The sequence below is a fragment of the Impatiens glandulifera genome, chromosome 3 (assembly GCF_907164915.1).
Source record: "Impatiens glandulifera chromosome 3, dImpGla2.1, whole genome shotgun sequence".
Taxonomy (NCBI): domain Eukaryota; kingdom Viridiplantae; phylum Streptophyta; class Magnoliopsida; order Ericales; family Balsaminaceae; genus Impatiens; species Impatiens glandulifera.
In genome coordinates this window covers 13,913,766-13,929,010 of record NC_061864.1, presented here as the reverse complement: position 1 = coordinate 13,929,010, position 15,245 = coordinate 13,913,766, and the positions used below count along the sequence as shown (strand labels likewise).

Genomic DNA, 15,245 nt, shown 5'->3' with positions numbered 1-15,245 from the left:
GTGATTATCCTTAAATTATTTTTTGTTGATTCACAAAAAGTTAAATACATCCGGCCAAACAAACACGAGATTCTAAATCAAGGGTTCCACAAAAATGTGAGATTTTGAAGTTGATCAACTTTATACAAAGCAATTTTTTCTACATTTTTCGAGACTTCTTAACTTATTTTTTCTCATTTATCTATTATGGATGGACATTGAAAATTACTTCATTGAGCATACATTTATTCCATTCAATACGAATTAATTATTCACAAACTTTGGGAAATTATAAGTTAATTTTATACACAAGCAACTATCAAACATGGAGATGCATTGAAGAAAATAACTTAATTATTAATGAAACAATATTCATTGAAGTAAAAAAAATATCCAAAAGGAGATGGAGAGTGAGAGATGGCCATGTTCTGCCTCATGAAGAAAAGTTGGTGAGATCTAAAATGCGAGACAAGCAAAAGACATTGTTGCAACCTCAAGCCAACATGTTTTTTGTTTCCTAATTCATAATTCTTTAGCGCCATGACATATTTTTAATAAAGTTCATTTCATTTTTGTAAAGAAAATCACCGCAAAAAGAAAATGTGCAATAACAATAATGAATCTCTCTAGTTTGGATTTACTTGTGACAATTAGTTACATAGTCATAACTCTTTTGTATTTATTAGTTAGGGTTTCATCTCCCCATCCCATGTGCTCGTGTTCTTTGTGTGACATCGAAAAGTAATGAAAAAACCTCTATTTCCTAATTAAGGCTACTAATATTATGAACCATTCGGATTGGTTTAGCCATGTCATGGTCGAAAATATCGTTGTCATGGGCGGCATGCAACAAGATGGGAGTACTGACATTTCTATATATATATATATTAGAAATGAATTAGAAATTAAAGCAATTGCAACCACACCCACCCACCCACCACCCATGCAGTTTGGTCCCATAATATATACATTCCCCTAGTCTCATAATCTTCTTTTCATCTTATCCATCTCATTTTCTCATTTGTTTTCTTATGCACTTTCCATGAATCTAGTTACAATAAGAAGAAAACTAGCTAATTATAAACACATGTTAAGACATGTACTAATAATGCAACAAAACATGTTTGTCCACATTTATTATTATCATTCACTACCACATATGACCTATCATGTCAAGGAAACTATTCTGCCAAATTCTAATCTTCTTTTTTTTTCTTTGAAAAATCAAATCAAATACATAGATAAAGGCACAATGGACCTTTGAGAACATGGAACTTTGGAAACAAGTCGAGCTATTTTAGGATCCCGACCTTATCGATTAGTGTTTTGATGTCTTTATTGCGTTGATTTTTATGTTTCGCCATTTTTATTCTTTGGGTACATTTTGAATGATCATGATAAATTCGTAGGTTTGTTTTCGATAAAGATGTGCTCGATCACGAATTATAAATTTATCATTTATAAAATGGAAAAAAGGAAATCCATATATAAGTACACAGTCACATGACTCACATTTATATATATCTAAACTTACTAATAAAAAAGTGGACTAATAATTCATGTTCACATTCAAATTTTTATGTTTGCACAATTTAAAATGGAAAAATTAGCATTTTTAGTAATGCATAACTTGTATTATTATTATTATTAATCTTAATTTAGAAAGCTAATATATTTTCAGTTCATTGTCAGTAATTTTAAATTAGGTAGTTTTTAATGTAAATCGAACATAAAATCACGGTGGGAAGTAATAATTTCCGTAGTCTTATTTATTCTTCATTCTTTTTTTTTTCTTTTGGGACATCTACGCATGACTGATCATAGGGTAGACCAACCTAGGGGTAGCCCATCCAAAAATAATTAGTCAATCCCTAAATCTATTCATAGATCAAAGCTAACCCAACAGTCTAGAGACAAATTTTCTAAAAAAAAATTTCAAATAAAGAAGTTATACTTATGTATAAAAAAAACAACAAAAATATGTCCCAGCTGCCATAATAATATCTTAGGACTCCTAATTATTATCAATCTTCTATCCTCCAAAATTATATGGGTCATTGTGTCACCTTGTCTTTGGTTCGATGCAGGTCTTTTCTAGTTCAAATGATTAGTTAGCTAGGGGCATTATTATAATTTCCATAATTTATTTCTAGTGATATTTCATATTTTTTTTGTTTTAAATATTTTACACACAAAGTGATCTGTCATGTTTCTATTTCCCCTTTGAGAAAATAGAGGATTATAATTATTCTCACTTCAAATTTAAATTATATTTTTGGTGCATGGAAGTCTCTAGTAATTCAAGTGATAGTAGAGCTTAATAATTTATGATTTGTCTTCCATCTAACTTGTCTTTACATATAAATTCTGATTTAACATAAAAAAAAAAAAGTAATAAAAGGGATTTTTTTTTTAATATGCAGAATCATGCTCCTAAAGTTGAAGAAGATGGAATTAACGATATTCCAAAAGTTGAATATAGAAGTAATTATTTGAAAATATATATACTAGGATAGTTAAAATGTTATAGATAGTACTTAAGAGACTAAATTTAAAAATTAACGCATTAAATTGAAGTAAAATAAATGAAGATTGTATTTTCTTAAATTAAAAAAAAAATAATCATTATTATTTAAAAATTATAAGACTATAAACTTCTTTCATTTTTTTTTATCTAAATTAAATAGATACTGAAAACTGGATATTGTAGAGCTAACAGTTTCCTATTTATTGATAATTATTTATATTTAAAATTTTTAGCCGGTAAATGTTTTTTTTAATATGATAAAATGAAAGATGGATCGGTGTAAAAATGAATTATATAATTTTTTTTTATCATTTTGCAAAAAAATATATATAATCTCAAAATTAGGTGGAATGTTGAATTTATTTTTCTAAATGTCAATTAAGTTTGTATTTAACAATTTTTTGTTATAATTTTGATGTACTTAAAAAGTTTATTTAATTATTTATGTTATTTTTTATTATTATAAATTCAATTTTACTTAAAAGTTTTTAATTTTTTCATTAAAAAAAAATCAAGATTTATGCACATAGACACATGTCACTAGGGGTGGACAAACCTACTGATTCGATTCGATTCGATCCGGTATTTCGGATCGGGTATCCGTCTCTATTTTTTTAAATTTCCGATATGTATTCGACCACCATTCGATCCGAAAAAATCAGGTCAGATATGCCAACCGGATATCGGTCGATCCGAATTTTCATATCTCTAACTTTTTTTCATATGTTAAAAAATATAAAATATTCTATTAAAGATCTCAACTATGAATTCAAGTTATAACTCCACTACATATCAAAAATATAATTTAAATGCTAAAATGAAATCAATATTTCTTTTAAAACAAAAATACATTGGTTCATCTAAGAGAGATTGGATAGGTCTAATTTGATAATTAATTATTTTATAATATTTTTATTTACATAAACAGAAGAATTATTTTAATTAATGGATGTTGTTGGATGAAAATTACCAAAATATTATTTCAGACTCTCAGGCCTAATTATTGTTTAGGCCCTTAGGCCTTTAGAATTGGCTTCGGGTATCTAATTTTTTTTTTTCCGATTCGTATTCGATCCGAAAATTCAATAAAAATATCGGATTAGATCGGCAGAATCAACCGATCGAACCTTTCAGGTCGATTTTTTTACCACCCCTACATGTCACCATCAGGCCTAACTGCAACTTATGCGATTCTAACATGTCCTTCACTTCTGACCAAAAACTTTTTATTATTAATTATATATTTAAAATATATATTTTACCTATAATATAATTTTTTATTTATTTATTTTCATTTAAGAGTTAATATCTTATTTTTTTCCATCTTCATATTATATAATTATATTTTATTTTCTTTCACCTTATTATATAATAATATATTATTTATTTCTCTCTTTATATTATATATAATATATTTATTTTTTATTTTTTATATTACAATTTGTAAAATTTTTATTATTTTTTTAATTATTTTTTATCTTTAATATTAAACTTATTTTCTATTATCTCTATTACAATATTTTATATCACTAATCCTAATTATATTGATTATAGTGTAACAATTCTTTCTATTTAAAATATTTTAATTTCTTTTATCATAAATTCAATTCTATTATATAAATTTAAAATATTTATAAAAATTATTATATAATTTAAAATAAATTTAATATATTTTTGATAAAATATATAATTATTATATTTATTTTAATTTTGTGGTATTACAAATTCGAATTAATATTGGGCCTGAGCCGCCCGGCCCGGTCACCATCTCCAAGCCCCTTATGTTCTTAATAATTTTTCTGAAAAAAATTATGCGACGGCGCCTCCATAGGGTTTCCATATTCTTACTTTTTTTAGGGCATTTAACCTAAAAAAAACAGTGAGAGAGAACGAGCACAACAAAATATAGTATTCCATCTCTTACCTGGGTTTTAGCTTAAACCTTCTTTTACAATGGCCTTCTGGGGTCAGTTTCAAATTTATAATGGGTTTTGATCTTTTTTCATTTTTGAAACGAAGAAGTTCTAGTGGAATCCCCACCATTTATATGAGAATTTATTTGTTTTTGTTTCAGGGACTGAAGTAACTCCAGGTAAGCCGTATACTCATCGGTTCGATGAACAGAAAGGAAGGCTTCACATATCCCAGGTTTTATTTTTGTTTTTGTTTATGATTAGTGCAAATATTTAGTCATTTATATTAGCAAATTCTTTGAAAGTTTAGGTTTTTTCTGGGTTTTAGGATATGGGTTCATTTCAGACATGGGTTTATGGGATTTGAATTTGCATGATAGGGAATATTGTAAATGGGTTTCTCATGATATGTTTATCTAATTATTGATTATTTAGGCAACGCTAGGGACTGGTTCATCTACAAAGAAAAGCATTCTACAGTGTACCATTGGGGATAAAAAGCCAATTTACTTGTGTTCTTTCTTACCTGAAAAATTGGAGACATGTCCTCTAAATCTCGAGTTTGAAGAGGATGATGAAGTGATCTTTTCAGTTGTTGGGCCTCATGTTGTTCATCTGTCTGGTTTTTTTCTTGAGAAACTCCATGATGATGTTGTTGGTGAATATGACTCGTATCCTTTTGACTTATTTCAGCACAGTTTCTTTTTGCTATTTTAATGGATTTATATTCATTATTTGGACTGCCGCCGTAGAAAACTGTTAATGATTTAGATTTTAATTTTTGAAACTTCTATACTGGGATGATGAGGGGGTTCTTCTTAACTTATAAAGTGACTCATATGGAGAAGATATCGCTGATACTGAGTCTGACGAGTCCTCTGACTATGATTCTGAGGAGGGTTATGATGATGACTTTATTGTTGATGATATGGACATGTTCTCTCGACCAGCTGCAAAAAGTGGAGGTACATTTATTTGAATTTCTTTTATCAACTATATTCTATTATTTCCATGGTTATTTTGGTTGGACTTGGGGTACGATCACCTGTTACAACTTTATAGTTACATGGGAATGGTTGTTTTACGATCATCTTGTATGGTTATTATGTCTGTTTACTCTGAGTAGAATTCTTAAGTTGCATGTTTTGAACAACGGTTGAAATATATTTGCAGATTTATTAGTTATGCTATAACTTTTTCATTGTAGTTATTTGTTAGTTGTTTTAGACATTTTGTGCCAATCTTGCATTTGCATTCTCATGAAGAAATGTCCTCCCTACAAGAAAATATCCTAGCATTCTAAATATTAAGTTGTCATACTACCAAATATTGAGACTATTTAGATACTTGTATTTTGTCTCAATATTTGTCAAAAACACCATAGTTATAATTGAAAGTGATTTTTCCCTTTCGTATAAGAATTTTATGGAGCGTGATACCGATTCTTTTGTTGCTACATTGGTATACAAATTATATGCTACTCGGTCATTTTTGTTTCTTTTATAGATCATTGAGATATTTATCAAACATTATGAATATATATTTTGATAAATTATGATCAACATGAAAAAATTGATAACAGAACAGCCCATTAATGTATGCAAGTGATAATTTCTTTGGTCATTTATTCACGACTCTATTTATGAGTATGCCTATTGTCTACTATTTATTTGTTTGAATGTGTTCTTAATTTATTTTGTTGGTGTTGTGTTAGTGGTGATTGAGGAAATTGGTGATGATGAGAAACCTGTTGCTCAAAACGGTGCATCAAGAAGAGAAAAGAAAAAGAAATCTAGTTCAATTGTTGACCACGATAACTCTGAGCATCAACTTGTTGTGAAGGGCGCAACTGACCCCATTGTCGAAAGTGAGGATGATGATGGTTTCCCAATATCTTCTGCTCCTATTGGGAAAGTTGACTCCCCAAGTAAAAAAGAAGACAAAAAAGTAAATGCTAAAAACAACAAAATCAAGGAAAAAAATGATTCTAGCCAATCTAAGGGCTTGAAAAGAAAAGCAGAGGTTATTGAAGATGAACAGACAAGGTAAGAGTCTGCATATGCATTTCTATTTTAATGAGGATTAAACTCTGCTTGTATTTTCTCACTTCTTTTGAATTTTTGTTAGGGAGACAGACCATAACTCTGCAGTTGAAAATACAGAAGTAGTTCCTGAATCTAATGAAAAGACAAAGAAAGATAAGAAGAAGAAAAAAGCTAAGACCAATGAGGAAAAAGTCTCTGAAGTTGGTACTCAAGGTACACCAATTGCCATGGATAAAGACAAGTAAGTTATTTTTCATATTAAAATTGTAGTTCATATCTTCTCTTTCCATACTGAAAATGGCATTCTGATGGCTAATTATGCATTTATAATAGTTACTTAAGCAAAAATGTGGAAGAGACCATTCAGTTAAGGAATAGTAACAACTTGATAGTCATTGGGGGCCTATATGGAAACAACAATCTCTATCAAAACTCATTGGAATATCACCAAAGCTTTAAAAATGATTTTTTTTTTTATGTTTGGTGCAAGACTTTTTCGTGATCGTGATCAAATTATAGTGTGAATTTTGTTGCATTTGGTGGTATACAAATCATTTTTTAAGTCATGATCCAAATTATAATATATTGTTTTGCTTCATTTGATATATAGAGATTTTTTCTCGGTCATCATCAATTTATATTTTGGTCATTGTGATTTTTGGCAAACAAACAAATGTAGATTTTCTGAATCATGTACATATTTACTATGTAATTGATGTTCTGATATTTTTCAGCCATGTACATATTGTATATAATTCTTTAAGATGTAGAACATGGGGTATTAATTTGTGTTAAATCTTGTCTTCATCATTACTGAACTTTTTTACTAGCATTACTTTGGTTGCTTCATGCCTAGGATGTCGCAGAATCTTGAATTTTTTATTGACAAGAAACCACGTCTATATTAGTTGCTATTTTTGTACATGGAGTTATAATTGTATAAATAACAGACAGTTTCTGATATTTCATTTGTAGAGTGCATATAAATTGCTCTGAACAATTATATTAATTTGTGGATACTTCAATTTTACTGATTTTAGCTAAATATGCATTTGATCAGATGGAAATATTACATATTTTTGTGGATACATTATTAGTGATCAATTACTCAATTGTATTCATGTAATAATTTGTTGCTTTCATATCATGTATGAATCAGAACCCTTGTGAATGATTCCTCATCTACCGTTGAGAAGAAGAAAAAGAAGAAAAAGAACAAGAAGGAGAAGGAGACTGAATCTAACAAGAATTCTGAAGTTTCTGTTACTGATAAGAAGGATTCCAAAGAAGATAACATTGAGAAGTCTGAAACCAAACCATACCAATCAAGGACCTTCCCCAATGGATTGGTCATTGATGAACTAAAAATGGGCAAACCCGATGCTAAAAAAGCCTCCCCTGGGAAAAAGGTAATAACTGTATAATATTTAAATTCATCCTGATGACATTAGTCACATATCTAATGAGAAATATTTCTTTTGTGTCCCTTGTTCAAATATATATATACCATTTTTTTCTTACTGGGATTTTCTTTTCCTGAAATTCATTCAGGTTAGTGTTCATTACATTGGAAAGTTGAAAAAAAATGAGAAAATATTTGATTCCAATATTGGCAAAGCACCTTTCAAGTTCCTCCTAGGTAAGCATTATTTTGCTTGTTTATGGACATCCAAGCAGAGTGTACACCTAAATAATTTTTTGAGGCTCAATTGATTTTATCTCATGTTCCAGGTGTAGGACAAGTTATTAAAGGATGGGACGTAGGAGTTAATGGTAAGTGGTCCTTCTTGACCTATATATTCCTTTCAAACCCACCGTATTGTCGTTTATTGTTATTCCCAAATTTGTGCTTTATATATTTCTTTTTATCCTATGAATAGGAATGCGTGTAGGGGATAAAAGAAGGATCACCATTCCTCCAGCCATGGGGTAGGATATAAGTGTTCCTATTTTCCCATTTGTCTCTTTGGTTGGTATAAAAAGATGAGCTAATTAAACATATATTTATTTAATTTTATGCAGTTATGGGAGTAAAGGTGCAGGTGGGGCTATTCCACCAAATGCATGGTTGGTTTTTGATGTGGAATTGGTGGATGTTCGTTGATCAGCCTCCTGAAGTTATCTGGTGATGCAAATAGGTTTTTGATGATTGCTGTTATTGGTAAATGATCATTGGTGTTTCTGGTTTTGAGTTCTTATCACAAATTTTGGGACTTAGATTTATTTTGTCTTTCCTGGTTGTATTTGAAACAAGGTATCAACTGAACCAACCCCTATCTGCTTTAATGAATTTATTTGTAAGGGATATAAGAACTTGTATCCCTTTTGTTATCGAGATCTTCTATTTCTTACTTGATTTATACTGTTTGTTATTTATCTTGAATGTGTATAGTTAGTTCAAAAAGTAAAAAAAAACTGGTTTTTTAAATGTTGTTATAAAATAAAAAATGAGATGTAATTTTGTTAAAGATTTTAATTTTAAATAAATTGAGCATAATATATATAAAAATAAAATGTAGTTAAAATGCTATGAGTGTAGTAATTCACTAGGTCCGGCTCGAGCCGTCAATTTGGGTTAGGGTTAGGCCTGCCAAACAATTTTGACCGGTGAGTTGAAATATTAGCAATCTATTTGAAAGTGGATTTACACGGACCAGCCCCGAAAAGAAATCTAATCTCAGCAATCTATTTGAAAGTGGATTTACACGGACCAGCCCCGAAAAGAAATCTAATCTCATTTATAAAAATTAAGAAGACAATATAATAGTTATATCAATATTGTCCATTCAAGGATCAAATGTTCTAGAGGAGGCTGATGCAAACAATATAGTGAAAGACAATGAATGAGAAGAATTTGACATGGATTATATCTCGATTGATGATATTTAAAAAAAATTGATTTTACTGAAATTTCTATTTTATAAATTTTTCAAATTTTAGTTACTTTGATTACTATTTGGTCAATTAATGTGTAAAGATTGATAAGACTCTTGTTTGGGTGAGCTAAAGTAAGAAACGAGAATATTTTGGATTAAACGGGTAAATAAAGATAAGTTTTACCATTTTTTTAATAATTAAATAAATAAAATATTGAATTCTATTGATTATTTTTTTTAAATTAGAGGGTAATGTCACATTTTAACCGTAAAAAAACAAAAATCAAATTTGGGGTGGCTTTCAACCCACCCGAACCCCTATATAGATTCGTCTCTGTCTATGACTATTTGATAATGTCCTTGAACCCTTGTTTCTAGAACTATTAATGATTTTTATTTAAAGTGAGACAACCCATCTTGGATTGGGTTGGGGATTCTCAGCTCGCCGTGATGGAGAGTCAGCTTGCCGTGATGGAGTTTCGGCTCGCCGTCCACCCGTCAAACGATGAGTTTTGGTGAGTAGGCCCGCCACATCATGGGTTGGCCAATCTGCCACTCTACTCACTATAGAGGTTAAATAAAAATGTGAAGGCCAAAAAGGTGTCCTGGAATATGAAATGTGGGTCTTCTTCTAATAGATGAGGTTTTTTTTTTTTTTCAATTAATGTGGTTTATTCTAATAGATGAATAGACCTTTTTAATCAGGTGGAAAGAAAATTGATCTTAGGTATATACTTCACTTAAAATCTTTTCATTTTAAAATATACATCATATAATGTGAGTTCGCATAATGTGGGTTCGCATAGATAATAAGTTAATATTTAAGAAGTCTCACGCTTACAATTCTGTCAATTAACAAAATATATTACTTATTTAAATAATAAATAAATGAATTAATAATATTTATAAGATTAATTTAATATATAACTATTTTTTTTAAAGTAACTCTTAATGTTTAAAATAAATTATATTGACAATGAGATTCCCATGTAGATCGAGAGATTTGTGTGCCTTCTCAAAACATTTAAAGCCCAAGATTCATAAAGAACAGTGTCCTTAAATAGGTGGTTTTGGGAAAGAATAGAAGAACAGGGGTTGGAATAAATATAATTAGAAAGTTCTAATAAAGCTTATTTTTGGGTGAAAACTGACCATCAGTTGTTCCTATGGAATTTTTTTTTATAGAAATAAGGCAAAGTTTATGTATTTCATTCAAAACATAAAGTAGATGAAAATGGAATGGTGACCAAAAGAGTAAGTAATATCATAAACCACAATACTACTACTGCCGAACACAACAATTCTCTGAAACCCAGTAAAAAGGGCTACAATTGTTCAAAAACCAAAACTATATATGCTCTCCCTCAGCAGCATATACATACAACACATAATATTATAAAATCAAAAGACAGACAAACAAACTACCAACAACCATCCTCCTACTCCTAAAAGCAGGAATTTATTTTGTTTCATACTTGGTTGTGAGTTTTTCCCATTTCTATTTCTAGTATGGTTCAACTGGTGCCCTGAAACTCTTCCCTGCATACACTGCTTCAGCTCCCAACTCCTCTTCAATCCTAAGAAGCTGCACATACCAAAAATACAAACCAACTCTCATCAGAACCAACCAAACTTAAATCTAATTTTCTATATTTCAGATTTTGGATCTTTACCTGGTTATACTTTGCAAGCCGCTCTGATCTGCAAGGAGCTCCAGTCTTGATTTGCCCCTGTTTTGTTCAAAACAATATTATATACAACGAACTTCACTCTTATGAACTTAGGTTTGTTTAAACACTATGCCATGAGATATGAAAAACTCACAGTAGACAAGCCAACGGACAAGTCTGCAATGAAGGTATCTTCAGTCTCACCACTGCAACAACAAACAAACAACCAAGTTATGATTTCAGTTATTGCTAAAGGGTTATAGTTCATATGGACAACACAATAGCACAATAAAGATACCTTCTGTGGCTAGCCATCACACCCCAACCAGCTTGCTTGGACATTTTCACTGCCTCAATACTCTCAGTTACAGAACCAATTTGGTTCACCTATTTTTTTTTGAAAAAGTCAAAAGAAATTAGGTTGGCAAGAAATAATCAGACCAAACATGCAACAGAAATGGACCAAGTTGTTTGATGTAGAGTTATTTGGATTTATCCCATCCTCAACTACTTTATCATTCAACTCAAATACTAATCCTCTGTATTTTAATATCATTCTAGTCATTTAAACAAGTAATCTCTACTAATTCATCGTTTTATCAAATAAAACAATTAACTATTACATCAGACAAGCTCCTAGTTATGCAAAATACAATGCTTACCTTAAGAAGAAGGGCATTGCATGACTTCTCCTTGATTGCCTTTGCTACACGCTGAACAAGCCACAAAACAAAAGTCAACAACTGCCAATGCTACATTTTAACCAAACATGTGTCCATTTAAAAACTGTTTTTTAGAAAATTTAGGGTTCTCTCAATACAAATGGAAAATCATAAACTATTTTAGTTGGTGAAATAATGTTTTTTTTTAAATGAGGAGCTCTACCACCACTGAGCAATATTCTTCTAGTTGGTAAAAAATATTGTAATTTGAGATCAGTCTTGGATCATGATCTCCAATTTTGAGAAACAAAAACTTTTCTTTTGGTACAAAATGTGAAACAAAATTTTATGCAAATTTATGATACCCAAAAAAGTATCATAATTTACCTTGGGGTTTGTCACAAGAAGATCATCACCAACAATCTGGACTTCCTTGCCCATTTCAGTTGTGAGTTTTGCATAGTGTTCCCAGTCATCCTGATCAAAGGGATCCTCAATTGACACAATTGGATAGTCATTGACAAAGGACTTGTAGACATTCTTCAAACTGTCCCCAGATATCTTTTCAGATCCATCATTGTTCTGCAACATGTAGAAAAGGTATTTGATTTAGTCGTTTAAACTGTAAATGGTGGTTCAAGTCTTCTAATCTAAAAACAAGGCAAATCAAACCAATTCTTCTATTCAATGTGAAAACTAAACATTATGTTCAAATTTAGATCAATAAGCACCTCCTCCTTGAAGTTCAGGTCATAGGTCTTGTCTTTCTCGCCATAAAATTCAGATGCAGCAACATCCATTCCAATGACAACCTGCAAAGAAAGGCAAAGGCTAATGAGTACTCATTATAGATTTAATTTTTTTTTATAGATGATGGGTTGATAAGATAATCAACCTTTCCAGTGTATCCAGCCTTCTCAATTGCAGTCTTCAATAGTTCAAGACCTTCTTTGTTCTCCTGTAAATTGAATAGACAAGTCATTTAGCAACATATTGAAGAGACCAGTGACTAACCACTAACTAAGCAGCAGAGACCAACATATTGAAGAGACCAAAATAACCCCTAATCTCATCGTCAATCTATCATCAACTAGATTACTAAAACATCAGTACTTCAATTTTAATCCACTTTTTCTTCAAATGATGTTCTTTTTACACATTCAAACAAGCTATAAACAACACCAGACCTAAACAAATGCCTCACAAAAAACCTTTAAACAACAAACCTGAATGTTAGGAGCAAAACCACCTTCATCACCGACATTAGTAGCATCTTGTCCATATTTCTTCTTAATCACAGACTGAAAAAGCAAACAACAACAAATGCATGTCAAGATGATTGTTAACAATAAATATAAACAGTTAATCGTTATGCAAGAATAAGTCACCTTCAAGTGGTGGTACACTTCCACACCCATCTTCATGGCCTCTTTGAAAGATGAGGCCCCAACAGGAAGGATCATAAACTCTTGCATTGCCAACTTGTTACCGGCATGCGAACCACCATTGATGACATTGAATGCTGGAACTGGTAGCACCAAATGTTTGTTACCAGCTAGATTTGCAATGTGCTGCACATAGGAGAAAAAATATCACAAGTTAGATACAGGATCTTTTGTTAGTTTTCAGTGAACCCAACTAAAAAATGCATAGATTGTAATTGAAATTTTTATTTGAGTACCTTGTAGAGGGGGATCTTGTTCACAGCTGCACCAGCTTTACAAACTGCAAGCGAAACAGCCAAGATAGCATTTGCACCCAACTGCATGCATAAAGAACAAATTATTACAAATACTGATCTTAAAATCCAGATCAAGAAAGCAAAAACATAAATCCATCTATTATGTAGTTTTACCTTCTCCTTGCACCATCCCCATTCATTAACAGTTCCGTCAAGTTGTTGCACCATGTAATTATCAATCGCAACCTGATCTGCGGGGTTCTGTCACGGAAATGAAGAACAACAGGAAAATCTGAGTCGATACAATCACTAACATATCAACCAACACAAGGAATGATTAAAGCAATGAAATGTTAATGTACCTTTCCGATCAGTGCAGGTGCAATGATTGAATTGACATTATTCACGGCCTGAAACATTCATGCAAGAGTAAGAAAACCATGCAAGTAAAGTTCCTCAATACACAGAACGGTCAACAACATACCTTAGAGACACCTTTTCCTAGGTAATCAGATCCTCCATCCCTCAATTCCAATGCTTCATAAATACCTAGACGAAAATACCAAAATACATTATAAAAACTCCGATTCTCATCAAATCTCACATATTCGTATAGATTTGAGATTCAAGTTCACCTGTTGAAGCACCGCTGGGAACGGCGGCCCTAGCAAGAGTTCCATCAGAGAGAATAATATCAACCTGAAAACGATAAACATAAATAACACAATCCACGCTTCAAAACAACGTAAATGTCTTTTTCTCGCATCAAAACAACAGAAATGTTCCGATCTAGAGAAATACATAACGAAATCTGAGAAAGTAAAAACAAACTTACTTCGACGGTAGGATTTCCACGGCTGTCGAAGATCTGCCTAGCTTTCATTTCCTGAATCGTCGCCATTAATGCGTTTTCTGAGTAAACGAAGAGCGATTTCACCGAAGAGAGATTGAAAAGAGTTCCTGATTCAAAGTGTTTATGCTATCGGAGTAAACGAAGCTACTTTCTTATAGACTTTCAGATACTGGATTGTCGTGATCCTGACCGTTGGATTGTTTAAAAGGCTCAGACTATTTGAACGGTGATGATTTCATTTCTTGGTCGACAAGAATGGTAATATTTTCATTTTAGATCCAAAACTAGGGGCCCACTAAAAACCTTGGGCAGCCCAGGGTATCGTTTTAACCTATGAGAATATGCCTTTGTTAAATATATTAAATAGTCCTTAATTATATGCTTATATTTTAATTAAGGTCTATAACTTTCAAATAAATTCATATTTACAGTTTTCAAATTTAATTCTCTGTCAAATTAAATTTAAATTAAAACCAACGTATACATTTTTTTTTTAATTTAATTTTCAAAATGTTGACGGGTCAAAAAGTATCAATAAATAATAGATATTCATGTGATTCTTTTAAAAGTCTATATATTTAAATAATTTAACTTTTGTTATAAAGTTCACGTGAAATTTATGTTTTTTTTTCTATTTTTTTTTAACATTGACTCTGAGATCTTGCTGGGGGATTTTGTTAAAAATAATCTGATTAGATCAAAATTAATTTATTTGAGTTTTTAATTTGTTATAATATTATAAAAAAAAATGTATCTACAAATTAAATGATAAAGATTTGATAAAATACATTATAAAAATTGAGCTTGGAGTTGGATCTAGGTGATTTAGGTAAAAAAAAAAATATTTAAAAATAATTAATATCTTATTAAGATATTAATTTAAATAAAATAATGTTCAAGAATAAATTTTAATTAAATGTATATTAATTAAATTAATAATATTTATTCATTTAAACTTAATTATAATATAGTTTAGGTATTTTCAAATAAACTCATATTATTATATCATTCACTTAGTATTTATATTTACTAATTCCTC

At 30.6% G+C, this 15,245-nt stretch overlaps 2 protein-coding genes across 2 annotated transcripts; one reads left to right on the top strand and one right to left on the bottom strand.

The window, feature by feature from the left end:
• The first annotated feature begins 4,317 nt into the window (after window positions 1–4,317).
• On the top strand, window positions 4,318–8,815 carry LOC124932487 (peptidyl-prolyl cis-trans isomerase FKBP53). Its single transcript, XM_047473123.1, has 11 exons — window positions 4,318–4,472; window positions 4,581–4,654; window positions 4,855–5,090; window positions 5,251–5,384; window positions 6,134–6,464; window positions 6,547–6,705; window positions 7,624–7,873; window positions 8,016–8,103; window positions 8,196–8,237; window positions 8,345–8,393; window positions 8,487–8,815. The coding sequence occupies exons 1-11, from the start codon at window positions 4,460–4,462 to the stop codon at window positions 8,566–8,568; spliced, it is 1,458 nt and encodes a 485-aa protein (XP_047329079.1). The 5' UTR covers window positions 4,318–4,459; the 3' UTR covers window positions 8,569–8,815.
• A 1,765-nt stretch (window positions 8,816–10,580) lies between these two features.
• On the bottom strand, window positions 10,581–14,346 carry LOC124930697 (enolase). The gene is made up of 16 exons (XM_047471038.1): window positions 14,189–14,346; window positions 13,989–14,052; window positions 13,838–13,902; window positions 13,716–13,763; window positions 13,528–13,614; window positions 13,354–13,434; window positions 13,061–13,243; window positions 12,899–12,973; window positions 12,568–12,630; window positions 12,404–12,484; window positions 12,060–12,254; window positions 11,673–11,723; window positions 11,309–11,397; window positions 11,165–11,216; window positions 11,014–11,070; window positions 10,581–10,925 (listed from the first exon to the last, which is right to left on the bottom strand). Exons 1-16 carry the CDS (start codon window positions 14,252–14,254, stop codon window positions 10,845–10,847), a joined length of 1,338 nt encoding a protein of 445 aa, XP_047326994.1. The 5' UTR covers window positions 14,255–14,346; the 3' UTR covers window positions 10,581–10,844.
• Between the last annotated feature and the right edge of the window lie 899 nt (window positions 14,347–15,245).

Excerpts from the sequence above, each read along its gene's own strand:
- LOC124930697 (XM_047471038.1), bottom strand. The coding sequence starts at position 14,254 with ATGGCGACGATTCAGGAAATGAAAGCTAGGCAGATCTTCGACAGCCGT. Across the intron at positions 13,435-13,527 it reads GGGGATGGTGCAAGGAGAAG|TTGGGTGCAAATGCTATCTT; the intron begins GTAAAACTACAT and ends TTATGCATGCAG. Across the intron at positions 12,485-12,567 it reads AGGCTGGATACACTGGAAAG|GTTGTCATTGGAATGGATGT; the intron begins GTTGATTATCTT and ends CTTTCTTTGCAG.
- LOC124932487 (XM_047473123.1), top strand. Across the intron at positions 4,655-4,854 it reads GAAGGCTTCACATATCCCAG|GCAACGCTAGGGACTGGTTC; the intron begins GTTTTATTTTTG and ends TTGATTATTTAG. Across the intron at positions 8,394-8,486 it reads ACCATTCCTCCAGCCATGGG|TTATGGGAGTAAAGGTGCAG; the intron begins GTAGGATATAAG and ends AATTTTATGCAG.